The sequence below is a fragment of the Odontesthes bonariensis genome, chromosome 12, assembly GCF_027942865.1.
Source record: "Odontesthes bonariensis isolate fOdoBon6 chromosome 12, fOdoBon6.hap1, whole genome shotgun sequence".
Classification (NCBI taxonomy): domain Eukaryota; kingdom Metazoa; phylum Chordata; class Actinopteri; order Atheriniformes; family Atherinopsidae; genus Odontesthes; species Odontesthes bonariensis.
The window spans coordinates 21,979,938-21,996,172 of record NC_134517.1 but is presented as its reverse complement, the minus strand read 5'-3'; the positions used below and the strand labels follow the sequence as shown (position 1 = coordinate 21,996,172).

The 16,235-nt window shown below is 40.9% G+C and overlaps 1 protein-coding gene across 1 annotated transcript in view; it reads left to right on the top strand.

The window, feature by feature from the left end:
* myo3b (myosin IIIB) overlaps window positions 1–16,235 on the top strand; it is a 63,668-nt gene that overhangs the window by 3,891 nt on the left and 43,542 nt on the right. The window contains exons 2-9 of the mRNA XM_075478519.1: window positions 1,241–1,466; window positions 2,941–3,075; window positions 4,204–4,308; window positions 4,520–4,619; window positions 5,209–5,285; window positions 5,902–6,047; window positions 12,795–12,860; window positions 15,427–15,582. Of these exons, the coding sequence (XP_075334634.1) occupies window positions 1,241–1,466; window positions 2,941–3,075; window positions 4,204–4,308; window positions 4,520–4,619; window positions 5,209–5,285; window positions 5,902–6,047; window positions 12,795–12,860; window positions 15,427–15,582 (1,011 nt within the window). The remainder of the gene's footprint in view (window positions 1–1,240; window positions 1,467–2,940; window positions 3,076–4,203; window positions 4,309–4,519; window positions 4,620–5,208; window positions 5,286–5,901; window positions 6,048–12,794; window positions 12,861–15,426; window positions 15,583–16,235) is intronic.

The following is a 16,235-nucleotide window of genomic DNA, read 5'->3' as shown; positions in this document are numbered from 1 at the left end:
TTGGTGCCTTAACGTGCTTCATCTCGAAGGACGCACAGAAGGATATCAGTCGTGTCTCTGTGCTGCATATGTGAGGATCTCAACAGAATATCCATCTAATATCCATTTGCATGCTGTTGCTCACACTGCATGCAGAGAGATTCATAAATCTGTTGTCCTGTAACCAGGTTAATCATCATTTTTCACAACAATTTGCTGAACACCAAAAAGAACAAAGAATTGAAACTGCTTTCCATCTCTCTGGGCTACACAACCTCTGGGATGCATTAGCATGTTTGTGGCAAGAGGATCAGCCGTGAGATTGAAAACAAACATCCCTCTCCATCAAGTTCGTCTGGATAGGTGTCATTTTATAAAAATGGGATGGATGCATTCCAACGTGGCAACATGGATTCCTAATCCATCATGTTGTTTCAGCTGTTAAAGCTCTGCATTGTTGGACTTTTATGTTGTTTTAAATCGTATAAACCAGCAGCTTTTTCCATCTCTGTTGATCATTATGAGTCTTTATTGCTGATCATGTAAATGGATTCATAAAGAAACTCGCATGATAATCATTTCATGAAGCTGCTTCTTTGGAAGTGTGGTTAAGGTTCACCGCTTCAGGTTAGTTAATCTCTGACCAATCCAATTGATCTTCAGAAGATTGCACTTCTTAACAGGCACGGCAGTGACTACGTCCCTGTGGAGACGGCTAATTCAGTGTCTATGTGAAACGCCACTTGTTGCCCGTCCTCCGGAGGAAGCTTTTGCAGTTGCTATTGGTGTTGTTCTATTATGTTTACTAGAGACTTTTTACTTGCAACCTTTCTCAGCCCTGATGAGTCAGAAGAAAATAACATTTGCCATGTAAGTACTGTCATTTCCACCTGCAGCTACTGACTATGCGTTTGCTTTGAATGTTCCTGTTAAACCTGTAAAGTGGCTCCCTGGTGGATATGGTCATTACACTTGGCTGAACAGGGACACCTGGGGGAAGATATTTGCTGCTCTCTGTGTTCGCTTTTCCTGATCGGTGGGTTGTGCACAGTTTATACATTGTAGCTAGGTGGCAGACAGTGTGTCTTTCTGTCTTGCTCTGACACTGTGTAAGTATGTCCCCTGCGTTATGTGGCTGTTCAGTCACTCACAACAAGCTTTCTGTTTGCCATACAGAGTAATAAGCATTAGAAAGGGATTAACATTTCCTTTGGTTTACATAAACTATACACATCACAACATTTCAACACAACATTTAAAGATGGTCTAAAGAAAAACGAAAAACATTGTGTTTATTCTTCAGGAGGTCATTTTATGGACTGTATCCCTACAAGTCCAGCATGATTGGCCTGGAGAACCTTGATGATCCGTCGGGTGACTGGGATATAGTTGAGACCATTGGTAAGGGAACGTATGGCAAAGTCTACAGAGTGACCAACAAAAAGGACAGCAGTCAGGCAGCCGTGAAAGTACTGGACCCGATCAATGTGAGTCGGATAAAAGTTTACTTTTCTTGACCTTGCAGAAATCAGAACCCATGCGGCCACTGCATGATGTCTGTTGAATAAAACATTAGGGTCTGCATCCTGGAAAAAGAGCCATGCAGAACCAGCTACAGCTTGATCATATCAAATGTTTTTTGTTTTGTTTTGTTTTAAGAGAGTATAATTTATCAGGACACTCTTTAGAACAGTCATTCCCAGCTTACCTGACAGGTAGGTAGAAGAAAAAATAACTATCCTGTAGTTTAAAACAAAAGTGCAAAATTTTTTTAATTAAAAGCTATACACGTTTTTGTTCAAGACCAAAGGATATCAGCAGCTCTTGGAGAGATTGCCAGGCAATCTAACTCCTGATACCTTAAATTTTCATACTCAGCACCACCATCAGGTGAGAAAGTAACTTTGTCGTTTCATTTCATGCCTTTCTTTCCATCAGCCGCTGCCACTGGTTACGCCATCAGTGTAGAACAGGGAATCAAACAATTTCGGGTTCTCATCACCTCACCTGAAAATCAAGTACTTTCCATTTCTCTAGAATGAAAAAGCTATTCCTATTAATTGCCTTATTCCAGCCTGTGCTTTGCTTTTTCATTTTCTGTACTCAGCCCTCTTTGGGACTCTGCTTAATGTGTGAGTTGGCCGGATGTACCTATATTATGGCAGAAGAAAAGAAGCAAAAACTAAAACCTTTTGTATTTTTCATTTTACCTTGTCTCAGCACTCGAGCTATACAAACAGAGTATGTTGGCAGTTCTTTTTTTCTCCTCTCCACCTTAATGCTATTGTCCTTGCCCCTGTGATGTATATGAAGATGTTTCCCCTGTAATGTATTTGAAGATGTCCCGTTTTGAATTTTTTTCCAGCGGGTCTGGTCTTGTACATGCTTACCATAAAGTGTAGCTCCTGTGTGTATGGGTGTATCCTTTCTGTATATTTGTTCATTTGTCTGTGTGATAAGAACAATGCAATCCCAGTATTGGCAGCATTCTGTGGCAGTTAGACTTGGTCTGAGGCTAGCCTGTGATTGTGTCCGTGAAACAAGCCCCATCCTGGCAGCGGTATCAACCACGATGCTCCCCTGATGGCCACGAAGATGAAGCTGCCTCCTCTCCCATTCCTCTCCCTGATTAGACTGCTGACACTATCACTCAGCCATCCAGGAAGAGAAATTCTGCCTCTCTGACTGTTGATCTTCCCTCCCTGTGAGATTTACTTTGATAGAAAAGCGGCTCAGAAATAGTTCAGCACACCCTGTCCCATCCTCTTGTTATTTTTTTTTTTAACCCCATCTTTTTTCATTTTCCAATTTAAGTTAACATATTCACTGTTTTTCTGCTGTTACTGAAAATGAACCATCGCCTTATATGTTTAAGTATGCCTGTAATTGAATGTGTCACTATATTGCATCTTTTGTAAGGTTGTGCTTAAACTTTTGATTGTTGACTCGTGCTTTTTACAGGATGTGGATGAGGAGATTGAGGCAGAATACAACATCCTGAGGTCCCTGTCCAACCACCCTAATGTGGTGAAGTTTTACGGCATGTTTTACAAGTCAGACAAGTTATCCGGCGGACAGCTCTGGCTGGTACTCGAGGTGAGGTCTTCATAATGTTTCTTATTTGCAGTATTTCAGATGCTGGAGAGCAATTCTAAGTGCTTAAATAGAGGGCAGCTGCACTTGATTCTTGAAGGCTTCTTCACAAACGTTCTCCAGTTGTCCTCTGTTCAAGCACTAAATATTATAAAGACCTGGATGAGTGAGAGTCTACACAGACATGCTTCAGCATACTTGATTTGTTTGACAGTTTGCTTTACAGCAGTGCTCAGTTATATACGTAGTAAGATAGTATGTCTTTCTATTGTTTGCAAACATGAGTGGTAAGGATTCTCGCTTGTTAATTTTACATATTGGGAAGTATTGGGAAGTTCAGTTTTCCGTTGAGTGTAAGACTTTAACATTACGATTTGAGGCCACAAGCTGTTCGCTTTGCATAAGCACTGGAAACGGCTATACAAAGCCAACTAAATCTGTCACAGCTGAAATTCACCATTCAATATGATTTAATTCTTTACAAAAACATCTTCATCTTACAATATGATGATTTACACTAAGTTGGTGTATGATGTTGTAAGGGTGGAGCGTAGTACTGCATGGTTGCTGGCCGTGCTTTGTACATGTTATGTGCCCGATGAACGCAGAGAGCAGTACTGCAAATGTGTGATGGTTGAATGCAAAAGTAAAAACACATGCTGAAGAGAGTTAGCTAAGTCTTTGTCTATGTTTTAGCATCAGCTGGAAGCATTTCATTATGTGCTATTAGGCGTGCACCTCAGTTTGTTCAAAGTGATGGCAAATAAAACTAATTTGCATCAAAGATCACTATTTTGATGGCGTGGGGAAGTGAATTGAGGGGGAAAAGAAGACTGCTGGCAAATGTGTGTGGTAAACCGTATAGGAACGGAAGGTCTAAAGATGTTATTAGACCTCACTCATGTGAATGCTTTATTCTTTTATGTACGGAAATGATTCAAATCTATATACACAAGTCGTATCCTCTTTTTACCATGGCAACCCTCTTCCAGGAATGTTGATGCTATCATGCTGAAATATGATGCTGTTTCTTTCTCTAACTTGTACGTGTGGGCTAGCCCTCCCTATGAATCACAATCTAACATGGTGAGTGATGGACGAGTCACCGGTGTTTCTCTGTCTCCCTCCCAGCTGTGCAACGGCGGCTCTGTCACAGAACTCGTCAAAAGCCTGATCATGCGCGGCCAGCGTTTGCAGGAGCCCGTCATCTCGTACATCTTATACAGTGCTCTATTGGTAAGTCGGCCCTCTGCAAAGCCGCAAATGTTAGGGAGACAGTGGGATGAAAACAGTTATGAAGGTCTCCTCTGAACAGCTGTGGGAGCTCTTCTATGCAGTTTGTATTGCTCACTTCTTTGATGTATCTTACTCTAATACATACAGATGACTAATACTATGAACATGATTCATGTGCAGCACCTTGTGTTTTTTATCCTCTAATTTAAAGGGTCTCCAGCATTTGCACAATAACCGGATTATCCATCGTGACGTCAAAGGCAACAACATCCTCCTCACAACTGATGGGGGAGTTAAACTGGTTGATTTTGGTAATTACCCTTCAAAGAGAAATTGTTGACAAACCGGTTTCTCTCAGATGTTCATTGTTTGGTAAATTAGTTATTTTCGCCATGTGTCTCACAGCCCTGATGCACTGATTGGGATGGCGAACATAAGCACAGGATAAATCATTTGATGTTTCCCAGACTTTTTAGTCCCCTGCTCACCATAACATCTTTTTATTTCATGGACCGTAGCCTTAACCCAAGGCTATTATTGCTCATTTAAATTGCATTATTTGATCCTTTGCATATTAAAAGAAAGCTGCTATTGCAAATGACTTTGAGTCGCCCTCAGGCATGTTTATGTCCTCTGTGTCATGGAGATGAAGTGGACTCACGCTGATAAAAATCTGTCCTACATAATTTGAAATGATTATAGCCCATTATTGTTACTGCTTGGCAGGTTGCCACACTAAATTGTGTGCCAGCATTTATTGATTAATTCCAACATTTAGCATCTGCTATAAACCTGACTTTTTCTAGTAGGAAATTTACACTGGGAACCATATTACAATTACAAATGAATTGCTGTAATAGTTAACTGAATTTTAATTTCAATTTTAATTTCAAAATGTAGGTGTTTCAGCTCAGCTAACGAGTGCACGATTGCGAAGGAACACATCAGTTGGGACACCGTTTTGGATGGCTCCTGAGGTCAGAGTTGACACACACATGTTCATCTCTAAGGGAGCAGCACTAACACATGCACACGTGTTGTAGTGACTGATGGACTCTTTTAAATGAGCAAGGTCTTTATTCGTTATAGAGAGAGAGGGGGGGGGAATGAGCGACTCGGTTATTTCAGTGTGACTCTCTCCTCTGTGTCATTGTGTATTCCCCTCCTATTCTCCTCCCCGGGAGCAGCTCTTGAGGTTGCCTCAAGGTTAATAGCTGGGAGTCTGAGGCCCAGCGGCTTACAGTTTTGGCAGAAATGAGGTGCCGTGATTGGGCTGGTCAGGAGGGACCTCAGGGGCAATTAGAATAAACTCAGCTGTAAAATGTAATGTCAGTTATAATTATTGACCGTAGAAAAGAGGAACTGAACTACCCCAGCTTTAAAAGGCTTTAAATAAACTCTGCCGGCTTTTTAAGCAAACTGAGTGGGACGAAGAATGAACAAAAAGCTTCATGATGCTTTTTAGGAGGATTCTATTCAAGAATATCACAAGAATTTGACACAATTCTGCTCCTCTGCTGCTAAAAATGCATTCAATCTTACCTCACTATTTGATTTACTCGCATGCTTTTCCCTCTTGCGTTTCGTGGCCAGGTCATAGCCTGTGAGCAGCAGTATGACTACTCTTACGATGCCCGCTGTGATGTGTGGTCTCTCGGCATCACCGCCATCGAGCTGGCAGACGGAGATCCCCCCCTGTCTGAGATGCATCCAGTTAAAGCCCTCTTCAAGATCCCGCGGTGAGTCCAGTAGAGGGCGCTCCTATCACACAGCTGGAGGCAGCTCACACAAAGACGCTCAAATATCACCTTCCCCCTCTGTCAGGAGGACAATGAGAAGACATTAGGGTTGATAAAAGGAGAAATAGCTGGCTTTGTTTTCCAATTTGACTTAAAATTCAGTTCAGCAGAAAGCAAATATTCTGGTTCGATCTTTTCTTCTTGGTGTCATTGCATTTTCATTATTCCTGTCTGAATTAGGTTGAAATTTTTTAGGTTGAAAAGAAAAAAAGAAGAAGATTGCCTTAAAATTTTTAGCTTGTAAAAAGATTCGCTGTTGGAAACAGTGTGTATCTCATGATCATGGTGGCTAGACACGGTTGACCTTCTGTTATCAGCACAATCGTGCAATTATCTCTCAGTTAGCTAGAGATATGCCCTTCTGATTGCAATTTGCATTAGTGATTAGCTCCATTCACATTGAGAGAGATGAGGCTGTCACCTCCTCCCCGTCACAATATTATCTCCTTCCTGCCAAGACAGAGAAGCATGCCGTGTGTGGCAGGAATTACGCAAGCTAATGTAGCATTTCATCAGCACCAAATTTCACCCAGAATGTAGAACGAAGGGCTGGCTGATGGCAGGATTTATTGGTAGAATTTTCTCAGGCTTTTACATATTTTTGTTTCCTGGGGATTATTCAAATAGGTATCTGGAAGTAGAAGTGGTTTCTGTGGAGCTGCAGCCTTGTTTACTTATCAAACAGCATGTGTATAGTAAGATGGGTCATGTGCATTTACCTCATCAGCATCGGATTCTTCTTGACTCTTTGACTTGTTGATAACTCGGATGCTGATAGAGTATGAAGTATATCTTTAACCCCGAACCACCTCTCTCTCTGATTCAATCCAAATATATTCTTTTTGCTTTGAACTGGGACCTAAAAGGTTTTTTTTGGCCGCGATATAAATCACAGTGAATGTGTAGAGCCATGAAACGATTCTGTTAACATGTCATTTATCTCTAATGTATTTCCCCCATCCCTTACAGCACACCTTACAAAATCAGGAGGAAACGCTCGCATGACTCCTGAATGAATTACTTTCTAAATAAGGAAATGTGTTTCACCTTTGGGACTTTGGTGGCAGTTCAAGTGATTCATGATGAAACCTGAGATATTCATCCTCGCAGGTTTTGATGATTGCAGAGTTTTAGATTTATTTTTTTTCCCCTTTAATACATCACACACCATCGCCAGAGGAGCTTTTCCTGAGGTATGTCCTTGGGTGGTACGTGCTTTATGAAACCCATGTTTGCACTAAAACATGCAATGAGCATTTTCATCATTCTGATATTTTACAGTTGCACACAGTAATGTCTTTCCAGACTAAAGGTTTCACCGTCATGTTGTAAATCTTGTCCGTATCATGAGCTATATCGGTCTTCTTCACTGAAACACATCGAGATAGTAGAATACAAGACAAATAAAGCAAGCTGTGCACCATGTCATAGTTTTTCTTGTATTTGCTGCTGGACAGCCTCTCTTGTCAAAGTGAAGTTATAATAGCTCCTTTGGAAAGGGCCAAATAAACAGGGAGCACTATCGCCACTTTGCCTCCTGAGGCTGGCAGCAAATGACTATTATGTCACTGTTTTAGTTGTGTCGCGGGTAATCTGCACAGGTGGAAACCATTCTCATCCCAGCCGGCCATAAACGATAAGAGAAGCTCTGATGCCTGTCAGAGGGGACGCTGATGAGCTCGATGAATTAGGGTCACCTTGATGCGTGGTCTGTTTGTGCTTCAGAATATCACATGCTTAATGAGTTGTGGCATACTGTCGCTTCATGCTTATGTTGACATATCAGGGAGATCACAGCTGTTTTTATTTTTAAGTTGAATCTGGGGGGTTTCTTGTGATTTATTATTATTTTTTGCACAATCACCTTCTCTTTGGCATAATTAAAAGTAATTGAGTGTCTTGCAGTGTGCATGACAGATATGTGACGCTCATGGTGATCATGAATGAAGGTAATGGAGCATGTCAGAGGGAAAAGTTGTAAAATCGTCAACTGTAAAATTAATTACAGAGATACTCCAGACAAAGATCTACTCTGAAATTGTATATGCAGAGAGGTCAACTGCTTGAGCCAGTGTTCTGTATGCCGTTCAGCATCGCGATGTCCATGTAAAGCCAAAGCCAGAGTGTGTAAAACGTGTTGTAAAGGTTAGAGACAGCTGGCAAAGACGGCCAAGGTTGAGTTTATTCGTCCAGATCCCTGTCGACATTGTCCACATATAAAACGGTGCGTGTACATGTCTGAGCATAGACCAGAACAAGCAAGATAGAAGGTGGAGTAAATGATGGCTTGTCAGAGGCAACAAGGGCTAATGAAATCATGAGGCTTAAGGAGAGAGATCCAGACTTGTCTGCAGCTGAGGGACTGCTCTCATGGAAAAAACAGAGTTATAGCCTGTGGTGCAGAACAGCAAAAGGTGAGGGGGATCAGCAGCGTTTGTAATGTAACAGGGTGCAGGTTACTAGGTACACTGTTAACACTATAAAAAGTAATGTCAATAGTTTGATTACATCATCAAAAATAATGCAGTTACAATTTTACCAGTGATGGTAAAACTCTTCTCTGTTTTCAGACTAAAAAAATGTTGTTAAAATTCTCATACTATAAGTTTTGTCCTGGCCAACAACATGGCTGCCAGCCTTGGTGTGGTCAGCTGTTAGACAGCTCAGGTTGTGTGTTACACATACTGTGCGATGTGCATTGATTTGTCTGGTGGACAAAGGACCGTGCATATTCGAGTAAGAGCACGAATCGAAGCAGCCCTCATAATGGGAACGTATACTGTAAAAATTAACGGAGCTTAGCTACATTAATAGACAGCTCCGGGTAAGGCCGCCTACCACTAGCAGGGTTGCACTTTAAACTTGCTGCTTTGCTGGCTCGTGTCGTCTTCAAATATCCCAAAAGAAGGCATTACTCTGCAGCAAAGAGAGCAGCAGAATGAATTTTATATTCAACAAATTCTATTGTCAGTTACCACCAACATTTCAATCGGTAAAATTCACTTCACACAACAATGGCATCAACACATCTTCTGGTCTTTTTTTTTCACCCAAAATTAAATCTTTTAAGAGTTTGGTATTTAGAAATTAGGTTTCACTTGTAAGTAGAATGATTATATTCACAAGAATAATCGCAGAGTTATTCAAAAGTCTTTCTTCATCAACCAAGACCAAGAGCCATACCTGTGTCAGCATGTTAACATGCTAACCCAGGAATAATATTTATCATATTTAGTTAAGAGCTGAAGTCATAGGCTATATTGACAACAAAACCTTCTTATTTCTCAAACTGTTCTCAAAAAATTTGAAATAATTACCATCCATTCCAACATATCTTGGGATGTAATAAAACATGATATTTATGAGCTTTCACTGATACCTCTGCTCCACATGTGTATTTCTCAACTAACAGCTAGCATCCTGTGCATATAGGAAGCAGGAAGTACTGTAGCTTGATAAGATAAAGAATGAACCACATAATAGCATCCAGTATCGATGTCAAAATCAGTCAAGTCTGTAATTTGTCATCTATGTTATTTTGACAACTTGTAAGGGCTTGTGTTATGTTCTCTTCTGGAAAAGGGTCACATGACAAGGTTACGATGAACAGAGGGAGGACAAGCAGTGACTGGTACGGCCAAGTCACAAAGCCAATCTTAGTGTTTGTGTCATTGTTTCCAAAAGAGAGTTTTCAAACTAAACTGGGGTATCTGATTTAGGGGCCTTAAAATGCTGCAGCAGTATGGATGCTAGGCTTTGTAAAACATTGAATGTATCCCTGTGGATACACACTTAAACAAATTAAGCATTAGACGTTGTCATCCCTAAATCTCTGACTGGACTTTACATCCCTCAGTGACTCAAAGAAAAGGAAACATTTTACATCTAGATGATCACAATAGAAATCCTGTCAGATTTTCTATAATGATAATAATAATGATGCGATATATATAAATATATACAAGATATAATGTTGATATGTAATGTTGATACTGTGCCCCATTAGATCTCCTCAGATCGAGCATTTCATTGCTACTGTAGAAATGAGTCAGATCTTATGATTCAGTGTGACATTGACTGGTTGGATGACTTTCCAATCATGAGTAAAAGACTGTACTATCTCCACCTTTGATGCAGTTATCTTACAGCTCTCTGTGGTGTCCTGGACTGCAGCACTGGCGACGTAGGACATGATAAATGTTGCAGTAGTGTTCGGTTGTTCATGCATGTATGCTGAAAGAATGAATGTGCTGTGGCTGCGGTGATGGATGGGCTGAAATTTCAAGTGTGTGGTCCATTCGCTGAACAAGTCTTTATTTTGCATGCTTGTGCTCAGTCTCTGGTAAGCTTATATAAAGGCCACTGAGTTTCCTTTTTTCAGAAACCAGTGTCAGCGACTGTGGTGTTCTGCTTATTATCTTATTTAGAAATGTAGGAGCCTCTCTTTATGCCTGTATCTCTGTCAGTTTTTCACTTTTCTCAACAACCATTTATCTGATCTTTCAGGTCACAAATTGAAATCCCACCGTGGGTTTATTTTCACTTTGATTCGTCGCCTCACAGAAAATTGACAGACCTCTGTGGCCTCATAATGCCACATAATAAGTTTCTTGTGGATGTCAAAGGACTGAAGAGTTACAAAGCCCACAGTCCGCATCAAAGGAGCTTGTTCTCTCTCACAGAAGACAGTGCTCCTGACAAGCCTGAAAGGCCTCTTTTGTTGTCCAAGCTTTTCTTAATTTACTTAACGACATTGCTGTATACAATACCTTAATGTTGCAGATATAGCAAACTTTGAACAGAGAAAGAACAGCTTCCTTGAATTCTGACCCTTTTGAATCAATCAGCTGACTATTTAGAGCAGGTAAGTCAAGTTTGCATGACAAGATATTTGCATTGTTCGTACTTGGCGACATACTTCTCTTACGTTTGGGAGTTTTAAAGGCGTTGTGTGTTCACATCAAACCACTGATTGGTAGCAAGGGGTCATAAACTACAGGAGTTTACAGCTCTCATGCAGATAAGCCCCTTTGTCATTAAAATTACAATTTGTTACAAGCAGCTTCTGGCTATTCATAAAATACATTTATGGGTACGGCAGAAACCCTTGTGGTCTTTGGTCTGGTCGTTTACAAAAAATCTAAATAAAAATAATATGTCTAAACCTCTTCTTGTACAAAGACGGTGAAACAGGAGAACAGGTTAATCAAAACATTTAATTTCCACAAAATAACTCCTTGATCATTGAATGCTTCAGAATTTGAAGGAAGTCAGTGATGGCTTGGAATCCTGGCATAAACTTTACTATCAACATTTCTGAATTGCAGGTTTGCTTAACACCAGCCTTCTTTGTCACAAGCAAAACTTTGTCTGACAAAGGGAATATTTCTGTATTTGCAGTGAGTGTAAAAATGTTATATTTAAAGGTTTTAAGAACTTCTTAAGCGAGCACTGACGACTCTAAATGAAGTACAGCTTGATTTTAAGAACTGCTTGGGAACTCAAGGCGTCACAAATGTAGAAATGTAAAATTATGCGCGTAAAGGATGTTGCACAGGCTGATTTTTGTCTTCTTATGGTTTAGTTACAGCTTTCATGAACTGTTGACACCTCTCAGATTTTGCCTCAATCCACACCGAGGAACGCCTGACAGAGCGAGATCTGCATGGACCTGAATTTGAATAAGCCATTTGTGTTTACAATATGAGCCAGCACTCACACAAATACTTAAAGAAAAAAAAAAATAAATAAGTGACGGCCTGAATTTGCTAAGTACAATGAGCGCACTTGACAGTGTTATCAGCACTGCACTGCTATATTGACTCTGTAATGTATAAGCAGTATGGTACAACATCAAGGCGAGAACGTGTCTGCAGGCTCATATTAGAGGTTGCATTGAAACAGTCACTTACTGGCTTTGATCTGCACTTTGGAAAGGATTGCCTGTCTGAATTATAATCATTGACTCTGCTAACTTAGTGCTGTAGAAAATGGCAGATCTCCTACCCTAACATCCCCCTCTTGTATCTCTTGTAGCTGTTTAATTTTTAACTGCCTCCTCTTGTTTGTTTGTCATGAACTGAATGAAACTTTTTTTCTCACCCAAGTCGACCCCCCCCCTCCCTTATTTTCTTGAATTTTCTTATTCTACTCCCCTGACAGTTTTGTGAACTCATTAAAGCAGTTAATAAATGATCGATCTGGTGTGCCACCATTTGTCTGACAGTGACATAAGGCCCAGCCTCTAGCTGTCAGACTGACAGCTCCTTGTAAAGATGACTGTACCCAGCCTTGGTTCCTCATACAGCCCTGCCTCCTGTCATCATGCGCTCTTGAAAAGTGTTAGCCTCATTACAGATGGCCTCCGTAAATGCTGCTGACAGAGGTATAACTAGCTCCCATAACTTTTGGCTCCCAATGGCAGATGCTTGCTGCCAGACAGTCGAGGAGCAGTTATCATTTGTCACTTTTTCTGTAGCTGCCACAGACCTGGACCCCGACCAGCCCGTCCTCAGAGCAGAAACTCTGACAGGAGTCTGATGGTTGCACTTTGCTTGCCAGCAATCATTTGTCAAATAACCCAGGAGACGTGCTCACAGTCTTTCCATGTTACAGCAATTATCCTGTAATCTAAATGCTTTCATTGTGGTCTCTGTGTCTCATGTCTTTGTTGTGGGTCTGTTTCAGAAATCCCTCGCCCACATTGCGATGTCCAGAGCAATGGTGCAGAAGTTTCAGCCATTTTATCAGCCAGTAAGTGTCCTCCAACTTCAACCTGTCAGCCTTTGCCTTCTTTGACACTTAAGGTTTTCTTGGAAAGCTGGTGTGTGTGTGTGTGTGTGTGTGTGTGTGTGTGTGTGTGTGTGTGTGTGTGCGTGTGTGCGTGCGTGCGTGTGAAGGCACACTGCAGATGGAAATATTTGAGCTGAAATAACACTGTCACAGCTCTATGGCTCATCATATTATGCATGGCAAATCTCTTTTCTATCATCAATAAACACTTATTGATGATAGTAAAGAGGTTTGACAGCATTATTCTGTGTGATCATGGAGAATTGACACGCTTATTTAAAAGCAGTGCTGTGTCTCAGGCTGCTTACAAGCATTTAGCTGCTGTTGAGCTGCTGCCTATCTGTGAGGGTTGTACACATATACATGCAAAATATTTTACTCCGAAAACTGGGGGCCAGAGGAACTAAAAGAGTGGGTGGCTCAATCAAAAGGTCAGCTATTTTGGTCTAAACACTTGACCTGAAATAGGAAAGGCTTTGCTTTTGGGTATGTTTGCAGATATTTAAGATAGCACATGTATGTATATCATAATTGTACAGAAAAGCTTGGAATTGGAAGCAAGTCCTACAAATCTCTTGAGATTCAAATATATCTGAATATATTTTAGCAATAAATGCTCAGTGCAATGTTAAAACTTTGAGGCAGGATAGTCCACCTTCAACAAAAGATTTAGAGATAGAGAGATGGCAGGAAAGAGGTTTTTCTTTTCAGGGAGGAAGAGATGCAACATTAGTATTTTATAAAAGTGCAAAAATCTAGCTGATAAATATTTGTCGAGAATCTGAAATAAAAACCGAAAATGCTGTTTAATGTTAGGTTTATATGTATTAAAGCTGTTTCGACAAGACTCCATTGAACATCAGTGAGGCAGGAATGCACATATAAACATAGCTGGAACTGAAACTGACATTTTATTGCCAGCTTCTATCAACCCTCTTGTCTTTGTCTTCATTGACTTTCATTTGTGTAAATCTGCCATACAAGAACAGACTAATTCACCTGAGTTATCAGTTCTATCTGAGGCCCAGGTAACTTATCATTAGCTCCACTGTGCAAAGCTAATAATGTCAGGGGAGGTTTGTAATGGCTGTTTGGAATATACAACCTTAATATCTCCTGCAGAGAGGTGTGTGAGCCTGAGCTGTAATGAGAAAATACAATTCAATTTATTTGTGAAATTGTTTGTCCAGGCACAGTTTCTGGCTAACATTTATGTTAGCTATTGTGGAGAAGGAGCGATTGGGGAAAAAAAACACAACATACCATCTTCTGTTAGGGAGCGTTGGCTTTTTTTTTTGTTGAGTCATTTAAGTCTTGATTGGTCAGGGCAGTGAAGGCAGATTTCCACTTTAAAGCAAACATGTTGTAGTGGTATTTTTTTTTTTTTTTTGCTTTTTTATACCTTCTACAGCGCAGATGTAGCATTTCTTCATTGGACACTTTTTGGATTGCAGCTCTGTAATCTGGTTTAATGGATTGTGTGATATCATATCAGCATAAATCTACTCAAACAAAGCCCACCAGAGTTCAATGTGGGGAGGCTGGACAATGTTATCAAGCTTTGCAGGCTGTTTGTGAAGCCTTTTCAGTTCTGTCAGGCCTGTGTGTGTGTGTGTGTGTGTGTGTGTGTGTGTGTGTGTGTGTGTGTGTGTGTGTGTGTGTGTGTGTAGGGGGAACTGGGGTAGAAGAGGGGGGGTTGGGGACAATAAATCCATCACTGGTGTCTGCACTTGGGCAGCCAAAGCACTGACTTCAGTGACAAAGTGGCCCGCTGTTTGGCATCCCGGCAGCAGAGCCCTGCTAATAGCAGCAACCTCTGCTTAATGTCCTGACGCTAATGAATTCATGGAATTAACTTTCAGACTGATAAAAGAAACAGAATTTCAGTGTAGATTAGGTTGTAGGAACTAGATTGGTGTTTTTCTCCTATCTTACCTCTTCCCTGCGGTTGTTGGCGTTGTAATGCTAACGCACACATTGAGATGCTGTAAGCCTTTAGCTGAGCACGTAAATGAACAGTACAAGCGTGCATACTTGACAGATGCACCACTGAAGTCGGAGAGCAATTTCAAGTCTTCTGTCTCACAATGTAGAAAAGAAAGCCAAAAATGTGGCGTTCTGGTTTTTCAGTGTCGGGTCGAGTCATTTTTAGGGGAGATTTTTAGATCAGCAGCTAAATGACTGAAGTATAGCCATGGACTGATATCACAAAGCAACATCACCTGGCTCCAAACACTGCACATCACAGATAGGACTCACTGCTGAGCCATAGCAGCGCTCGGAGCCATGGTGATAGTGACGATGGGGTGCTCAGACAGAGATAGTGACCCAGACTTAAAAACACTTGCAAGGCGCTCTCTGTTGTATGTGTGACTCAGAGCTGATCAAGCCTAGATCCAGCCAGCTGCAATGTTCAGGTGATTATTCTAATCCGGAGATTGGTAATTGATGATCTGTCTTTGAGTTTTTCTTTTGTTTTCTGAAAGTGAGCACAGACAAAGTAAATATGATGTTTTCTGCTTGTGAGGTGTCTGATAAAGGATTTTGAAGCGCGTCCATCTGTGACCCACCTACTGGAGCACCCGTTCATCAAGCAGGCCCACGGCAAAGATGTGGCACTCCGTCAGCAGTTAGCAGCTCTGATTCAAGAGGAGCAGGAAGTGGGCTGCAAAACCAAAACCAAGTAAGTTTATCGAAATGTATTTTTGGCAGAAGAAACAACATACTGTGGTGATAAACATACTGTGGTGATAAACATACTGTGGTGATAAACATACTGTGGTGATAAACCGTGTTGCTCCTTATGGATGCTGAGGCCGTTTCAGGTGGCAGTGATTGATTGAGTGCTGGCTTTCTTTTGGCTGTCCAGTAGGGGGCAGCGTCTCATCTTCTTAGGCTCAGGCATAGAGCTGAAGATGAGACGCAATATGAACATTACAGTATGTGATTAAAGAGAAGCCGGAGGAGTGTGACTAATTCTTCAGGAGTGATTGTGCTGACTAACCTTAGATTAATAAGTCCCATTCAGTCCATCTTACTTTTCTGTCCTTCTAATTAAACCAATGATTAAATAAATAAACAATATATTAATTTAATCCTGACATTAGATGACATAGGAACAGTTTTCTATATTTTGTATTTAAAGAAGGTTGCATAAGTTATTTTTCCTACATTTTATACAAGCAATAGTTAGACAAGATACAGAAAGCAATGGAAGAGATTTAGTGAGCTTGAATCTGTCCTATGGATATTTCACCCAGACGCTCTCATGGCAGCACATGACAGAGCAAAAGGTCTCCTGTTTACTGGAGAAATACTGACTTTGGCATTGCTTAA